The sequence below is a fragment of the Asparagus officinalis genome, chromosome 5 (assembly GCF_001876935.1).
Source record: "Asparagus officinalis chromosome 5, Aspof.V1, whole genome shotgun sequence".
Lineage (NCBI taxonomy): Eukaryota > Viridiplantae > Streptophyta > Magnoliopsida > Asparagales > Asparagaceae > Asparagus > Asparagus officinalis.
The window spans coordinates 6495242-6503701 of record NC_033798.1 but is presented as its reverse complement, the minus strand read 5'-3'; the positions used below and the strand labels follow the sequence as shown (position 1 = coordinate 6503701).

The 8460-nt window shown below is 36.2% G+C and overlaps 1 protein-coding gene across 1 annotated transcript; it reads left to right on the top strand.

Moving 5' to 3' along the window:
* On the top strand, nt 5272-6803 carry LOC109843406. The gene is made up of 4 exons (XM_020412340.1): nt 5272-5322; nt 5409-5546; nt 6258-6458; nt 6585-6803. Exons 1-4 carry the CDS (start codon nt 5299-5301, stop codon nt 6756-6758), a joined length of 537 nt encoding a protein of 178 aa, XP_020267929.1. The 5' UTR covers nt 5272-5298; the 3' UTR covers nt 6759-6803.

Sequence of the window (8460 nt, the reverse complement as noted above, 5' to 3'; positions counted from 1 at the left end):
ATATATATATATATATATATATATATATATATATATATATATATATATATATATATATATATATATATATATATATATATATATATATATATATATATATATATATATATATATATATATATATATATATATATATATATATATATATATATATATATATATATATATATATATATATATATATATATATATATATATATATATATATATATATATATAGGGAGAGGTTCTAATAAAAACCTAGAGAACTAAAAACCAATCCTAGCCCTACATTCTATTTCATCCAATGGTCAAGATTGAAAATGGCAGAATTGAAATTAATTGAACATCAGCTGACAAAATACCAATAAAAGGGGTAATTTAGGAAAAGCAATTTTAATTTTTCACGCTGTAATTAATTACAAGAAGTTGGCGTACACTAATATCGAAGAAAAAACGTTTCAGTTTAACTACATTTTGAATACAGTTTCATCTCCTCTTTACCCCAAGAACTAAACTATTCACATTCCGTCGATTTCTCAAAACTTAGGTTACTTTCATCATCTAATTACAAATCGAACGAAGGCGACCAGCAACACTTCGACTATGGAGATGAAGAAAAACAACACAGAGACTCCAAAACCCTCGTCTTCAAGAACGGGTAAAACGATTCAAACCCTCGTATTAAAAATGTAATTTTTTTATCAAACTTTGAAAATTTTTCAGCGATTCAGTGGGGAAAGGTTCGTAATTTAGACATGAATCACTTGCATGTTGTTGAATACTTTTTTATTTTATTTTTTTAGCTTTCCCATAATATGTTACCGATGCATGTTCTAGTTTAGGGTTTTATTTTTTTACATTTGCCTTTATCTGGTTAAAAACAAACTAAGTTTTTCTTAATATTGCAAGATGTTTTCATTTGTTCTAAATGGGTAACGATTAATTATGGTTGTTTGGATTCTGCAATATGCACTCTACTTTAATCTCCTCGATTCACTTGAGTGAAACGAGATTCACTGCAGTGAATCTCGATTCACTTGAGTGAATAGAGATTCACTGCATTGAATCGAGATTCACTTGAGTGAATCGAGATTCTCTATGTTTGAGTGAATACAAATTGACTCCACTAAGTAGCTATTCACTTTAGTGAATAGAGATACATCCAATAAATCGCGATTCACTCTAGTGAATCGAGATTAAATGCACTGAATCTCGATTCACTAATTAAACCATATATGGTTTATGTATATTAACAGTGAAATTAAACCATATAATTAGTGAATCGAGATTCTGTATGTTTGAGTGAATACAAATTGACTCCACTAAGTAGCTATTCACTTTAGTGAAAAGAGATACATCCAATGAATCGCGATTCACTCCACTGAATCTCGATTCAATGCAGTGAATCTCGATTCACTCGAATAGAGATACATCCAATGAATCGCGATTCACTCTAGTGAATCTCGTTTCAATACAGTGAATCTCGATTCACTCAAGTGAATCGAGATTCACTGTATTGAATCGAGATTCACTAGAGTGAATCGCGATTCATTGGATGTATCTCTATTCACTAAAGTGAATAGCTACTTAGTGGAGTCAATTTGTATTCACTCAAACATAGAGAATCTCGATTCACTAATTATATGGTTTATGTTACTACAGTGAAATTAAACTGTAACGATGATCAGTCTTTTGTCCTTGTTGTTTGAGGTGAACGAGACACTGAAAAAAATGTAACAAATGAATTGCGATATGGATTATAATATCTATATTCAATAAGGTGATTAAACCTTCATGGCTTGCCATGCATTATACAAAGTCTGTTATCATTAAAAAATGAATGTCATCGGTTTAGCAGGTCTACGATCTAGTTCAAGAATAAAAAAAAGCATGTGTTGAGTTGGTTGAGGTAAAACCATACCTCAACAAAGACAACACCGGTTGTGACCATGCAAACCAATGACGATGACTTCATCAACCCCCAAATAATCCTGAGCAGTGAGGAAACATTAAAACGTACAAGGGATGAAGAGAATGAACAGACCCAAGAAGAATGAAGAGAAAGGTGGTTGTTACTAAAAAAATTTTAATTTTTTTTGTGGTATTCAATGATGGATAATTTGATCTAATTATATATTTTCCTCACTGGAGAAGCTTGTGAAAAAAAATATGTGGCTCCAACACTGACGATGACCTCGTGAACACCCAAATAATCCTGCAGCTGACGAAACATCAAAGCGTAGTAGGGATGAAGACAATGAACAGATGACAAGAGGAAGGAAAAAGATGAAAAAGGTTAATGTACTAAACATCTTTTTACATTTGTGAACGATTAACTCTGGTTGTCTGGATTCTGCAATATGCACTCTACTTTAAACTCCTCGATTCACTTGATTGAAACGAGATTCAATGCAGTGAATCGAGATTAACTGCAGTGAATCGAGATTCACTGCAGTGAATCGAGATTCACTGCAGTGAATCGAGATTCACTAGAGTGAATCGCGATTCATTGGATGTATCTCTATTCACTCAAGTGAATAGCTACTTAGTGGAGTCAATTTGTATTCACTCAAACATAGAGAATCTCGATTCACTAATGTGAATCCTGATATTCACAAGAACATTTTTTGTTATTAACTGATGGATAATTTGTACTAATTTTCTTTTTTTTGTCACTGCAGAAGTTTTTGAAAAAAAAATGAGAGTTCTGAACCTAAGGAGTTGACTAGGATACGGGTCTCTCCAAAGATATTCTCTGATATGGTTTTGTCACTCTCTGACTCCCAAAAAGAATGGGTGAGACTAGCTGGACTTGGAGGTCTTTTACAATTTGGATTAAAGGAACTGCCACATATGTTGGGGTACCAGATTCTGCAGTCCTTTGACAGTGAATCCGTTGCGCTTAATCTTCCCAGAGGATCAATCGGTATCACAGAGGAAGATGTACATCAAGTGATGGGATTACCTCTAGGCAGGAAGCGTATACCAGCTTCCAGTACTGGCAAGTCAGCATTGGTGGATGAATGGAGGGGTCAATTCACAGACAGATTTGGTTGGAAAATTACTCCAGGGGCTGTGTCTGACAAACTAAAGCACAATTCTGATGTTAACCTGTTTTTTAAACTGAATTTCTTGGTTCTCTTGCACAACATCATTATCCAATCGCTTAGCAATCCGTATGTCAACCAACGGATTCTAGTACTTGGTGATAATGTTGATCAGTGCTCTCAATACAATTGGTGTTCTTTATTACTTGACTCAATGATAGATAGCCAAAAAAAGTGGAAGGTTGACCCGACAAAACAATTCTACACGGGTCCTCTTGCATTCTTGATTGTAAGCCACTTGTATAATATTGATTTATTTTTACATTACTGTAGTTAAAGTAGTTTTACTTGATGATTACTAATTGATGTGCTTTATTTCTTATCTCCGTCTTTCTAGCTGTTCTATGCCGATCGGGTTCTGTTCAAAGGTAGGAGGTTGGTTGAGAGAACAACCCCTACATTTTTAGGATGGACTGACTTCGCCTTGAAGGAAAGGCAGTCAGAGGAAATAAGAACAAATTCATTTGGCAAAGGTGCATTTACAGAGAGGGTTGAACTTCCAGATTCATCTCGAATGCAGAGTGCTACTGGAAACTCTCCTAAAAGTGTTGATACAATTAGAAAGGTTAGCAAATTAAGTTGCAATACTTTGTTTATTCAATTTAATCTCGAATAAGTAGGAGTGAATCTCGATTCATTTAAACTGAATGTCGATTAAGATACATTGAATGTAATCTGGATTCACTACTACTGAATCTTGATTCACTACTATTGAAATGAATCTGGATTCACTATTACTGAATCTCGATTCATTGAAGTGAAACTGGAATGAATCTGGATTCACTACTACTGAATCTTGATTCAAATACATTGAATGTAATCTCAAACTATCGAATCTTGTCTATCGCCATGTTAATAATTTATGGTGACCAATGTCTGTGATATTTGTAGGCGTCAAAAAATGTTTACGGACATCCAAACACCTCTCAAGACAAAATAGAAGAACAATATACACGTTATCATGCAGCACTGTGGCGCGGCAGGACATGGTGCCGCGGCTAAGGCGCGGCAACCCATGGTGCCGCGGCTAAAGCGCGGCAGCCCATGGTGCCGCGGCTAAGGCGCGGCAGCTTTCAAATGTACTTGTGCAGGGGTGGGGACATCGTGTAAATACCTGTGACGATGAAACAGCTGTGGGAAACATTGTTGATGATACCCCTAATGTGAGCACCAAGATGAGTAGAGATATGCATGGTTCCCCTGTTGTTGATCCAATATCAGGGGAGATACCACAAACACAAGTCTCCCCAAATTTTATTAAAGAAGTTGATAAGATTATAGAGTCTGTTAGCATGAAAAAGGATGACAGACCAGTGAGACGGAAGATCAGCGAATGTAGTACCCCACAGACTGAAGAACCTAGTTTTTCTCTTGGGCTGACACAAGATGATCAGACTGAATCAGTGGAAATGGTTGATGTTGTTCAGATTGCTAAAGCTTCTGAATCTGAAATCATTAATGAATCTGTACAAAGAACTGATAAACAATCTGAAGATGCTGCTGCAGTTAATGAATGTAAACGTAAGAAAGTTCAGGTGGCCGAAAATAAGGGACATGCGGGAAAGGGGAAAGAAAAGAGGATGGTAAAGCTTGCAACGTCTCTTCGGTCACCATGGGTGCAGAGGGTATCCCAAATTACTGCTAGGCAAAGTCAGCTGGAAAGCATCATATGGGATTGGGTCCATAGAGAAATAAGGCATTCAGGTGATGATTCCGCTGAAGAAGAGAATTTGTAAGTTCTGAACACTTATTTGATATTTTATTATTAGTTGTGAGACTCGCTATTGTTGCTGTTTTTTCAGTGAAATGGTATTTTGTCCCTTTATTAAATTGAATATTGTTACTGTTTTTTCAGTGAAATGGTTTTTAAGTGGAGACAAATTGAATTCCTGCTGAGGACGTTGAGGCAAATGTAATCAGCATTTGGTCCTATATTTTGAACAGCAGAGAACAAATAAAGTCCGAAAATTCTCCACTTAGATTCTTCTGCAATGTTGAGACAACCGTACGTATCTTCCTTTATTTTATTTAAAATAACACTTGAGTAACATATTATTTAACCAGTTTTATGTTGTACAGTTTTGCAACATTCATCACACAGATGAGGCCAATGATGAATTGAGATACAGTCGGTTTGCTTCACGGATGGATGAGCAACTTGAGTCGGTTTGCTTCTCGGATGGATGAGCAACTTGCTCTGTATCCACATATGAAGTTTAATGAGATTGATATGGTAAAGATTCGAAGACAATGTTTTTATTCTTTAGCCCAATTTTAACTATATCTGTAAAATCTCTTATTAAATTTCACAACAAATAGGTCTTCTTCCCCATAAATGCGTTTGAGCATTTCTACATTGTATGCTATGGGCTAAAGAATCCAAGTATGGAGCTGATTGACAATAGCAAAAACTGCCCAGACTACAAGGAAAAATACCAAGGTCGTCCTGAGGGTTTGGTATGTTTTTTCCACCTTACGTATGTTCTTTAAACATTAACTGGCAAAATACAGTAATAAGTGAATCCAGATTCAATATAGTAAATCTGGATTCATCCAGATTCACTGTAGTGAATCCAGATTCAATATAGTGAATCCAGATTCACTATAGTGAATCTGGAATTCACTAGAGTCAGATAATTCCAGATTAGCTAACTCTAGTGAATCTCGATCACTATAATTAGTGAATCTTGAAACTTTGATCTGTGTTCACATCACGTAATCACGATCCATATTAGCTAACTCTAGAGTCAGATAATTCCAGATTAGCGCTAGTAAATATGTGTTCACATCACGTAATCACGATCCACTAGCTATAACTAGTAATCTCAAACTTTGATCACTAGAGTTAGTGAATCTGGATTCTCATCTTACTATGAATCTCGATTCAATATAGCTAGTTAATCTGTGTTCACATCACATAATCACGATCCACTACCTATAGTTAATTCTAATGAATCCAGATTCACTAATATGAATCCAGATTCATTAGAGTAAGTCCAGGTGAACTAACTCTATTAAATTCTAGCGAGCTAGATCCAATGAATCGTGATTCAATGTCATTAATACTGTTTCCATATAAACAACCAAAACAAATTGTATATTACATTAAACATTACTGTATAATAATTTGGATTTATTATGTGACAATGATTAATTTTGATTAAACAGCACCAGAATTTTGTGAGATATTTGGCAGACAAAAAACATCACAAGGCGAGTGAAATAAATACATTAACGCCTGACAGACTTGAGATGGAGTGGAGAACGGCCGAAAACAAATTTGATTGTGGTATTTTTGTCATGAGACATATGGAGACCTACATGGGCGGTGGTACAGCAAATTGGAACTCTGGTTTTCATAGAGAGGGTGTAAGTGTTTAAACTAATAATGTGTTGATAATTTACATTTAGTCTTTTTGAATTAATAAAATTTAGAATATAAAGCACATCAATTAGCTACTGAATCTTGAACTGAACTTTTATTCATATGGACAGGAGCGATTAAAAAATCAGCTACATAGACTGAGGTCTATATACTGTTGCCAAATTCTTACTGAACCAACAAATGAATTGGCCAAAGAAGTCATCAGGAAAGCCCAACTGCACCATGCTGAAACTGCCAAATTCAAAAAAGAGACGAGGAAGATCACAAGATCTCAAAGAAAATGATATTCTGAAATCAGCATAATTTTCAATGTTGAAGTTTACAGTTATTGAGTACATTGTCAATTAATGTTATGGAATACTCTGGTTTGTGTTGAACTGCTTTTCTATGTAAATATACTTTATAACAATAGCTTTGTCATAGTTTTATTTCGGATTATATGAAAATACTGTGAAGGTAGTGAATGCTAATGGAAGAATTTCGATTACAGCATAGAATGTGAGTTATAATTCAAGCTTTTATGTAACATACAATAAATTGATCATACTTATTGTGGATTGTATGTATTTAATCTTGGATCACTGTTTCAATATTATCTTAAGTTATTATCTTAAGTTTCACTAATTTGTTGAATCTGGATTCACTTTGCTAAATCTCAATACATTTGGTTCAATCTCGATTCACTAAAGTGAATCTAGATTCACTTAAAGTGAATCTCGATTCACTACAGTGAAACACTATTGACTGCAACTATAGTGAATCCAGATTCAATAAAGTGAATCTCGATTCACTACACTAAAAAATTCAGTAAGTCAATATTATCTTATCCGCTCCATTGAACTTGATCTACATATTCTAAAACCCCAACACATTAAATTTGGAGTAAATCCGTCGTGGTTTGACCCTTCATCCACTCGTATCAATTTTAACGGTTTCGAATGAATAGGACTTTTTACATGGCTCATCGGAGGGTCAAACCATGATGAGTTCACCCCAAATTAGGTGTGTTGGAATTTTAGAATATGTAGATCAAGTTCAATGGAGCGGATCATCCATAATGTAGCTTAATCAAGTGATCATCAATGACTAAGAAACTTAGTGGACGTCCACTTAAGTTGACATAAGTTTCTCTCCTCTCCTATCTTCTATATATATATATATATATACCTACTAGGTATAAGAGTATATATATATAGTGATATATAATATCTGCATAGACTAATTTTATATACTAGACGAGAGGAGAGAGAGAGAGAGAGAGAGCGAGAAGCGTTATGCTTGACCCAAGCACAAAAATGGACGCTTGGATGAGAGTACCCACATTAGCCCCTCCCCAATCATGTTGAATTGGGGCCCCAATCACATGAGTTAGGAGTGTGTTGGGAATGATAATTACACATAATACCCTGAACGCCACCAAATTTGTGTCTTGGGCCAAACATACACATACCCATATATATATATATAATAATATGATTACGGCTAAGTCACTATAGTACTATATATATCGTGTAGTATAAGAGAGAGGAGAGAGAGAGAGAAGAAGAGAGAGAGAGGAGAGATGAGAAGAGAGAGAGAGAGAGAGAAACTGTGTACTGCGCTGCAGCTCTACTGGTTTCGTGCGTTGCAGGGGCTTTTTTTAAAAAAGCCAAACATTACATCCTCCCTCGGACTTGCTCTCCTCTCCGTCTCTCTCCCTTCCTCCCAATCTCCTCTCTCTATTCCCCCTCCCTCCCCCCCTGGTCCTCCCCCTCCAATCTGAGCCGCCCGCGAGACTTCCCCCCGCCTCCTCCCACCCATCTGACCCCCGCGAAGTCCTCTCCCACCGAGCCTCTTGATTCACCGTCGCGAGACTCCGTTCTCACGCCGCGAGGTTCCTCTGAGCGCCGCGAGACACTTACTCTGTGCCGCGTGAGACATGCGCACTCTCGCCGCGAGTCAACAGCTCTTTGTCCCTGAGATCCCTCCCCGCGCCGCCGCCTACCC

What these genes read in the sequence shown, in the direction of transcription:
- LOC109843406 (XM_020412340.1), top strand. Translation starts at nt 5,299, where the DNA reads ATGAAGTTTAATGAGATTGATATG. An exon ending in AGTTTAATGAGATTGATATG is followed by an intron (nt 5,323 to 5,408) that starts GTAAAGATTCGA and finishes CACAACAAATAG; the next exon opens with GTCTTCTTCCCCATAAATGC. An exon ending in AAGGTCGTCCTGAGGGTTTG is followed by an intron (nt 5,547 to 6,257) that starts GTATGTTTTTTC and finishes TTGATTAAACAG; the next exon opens with CACCAGAATTTTGTGAGATA.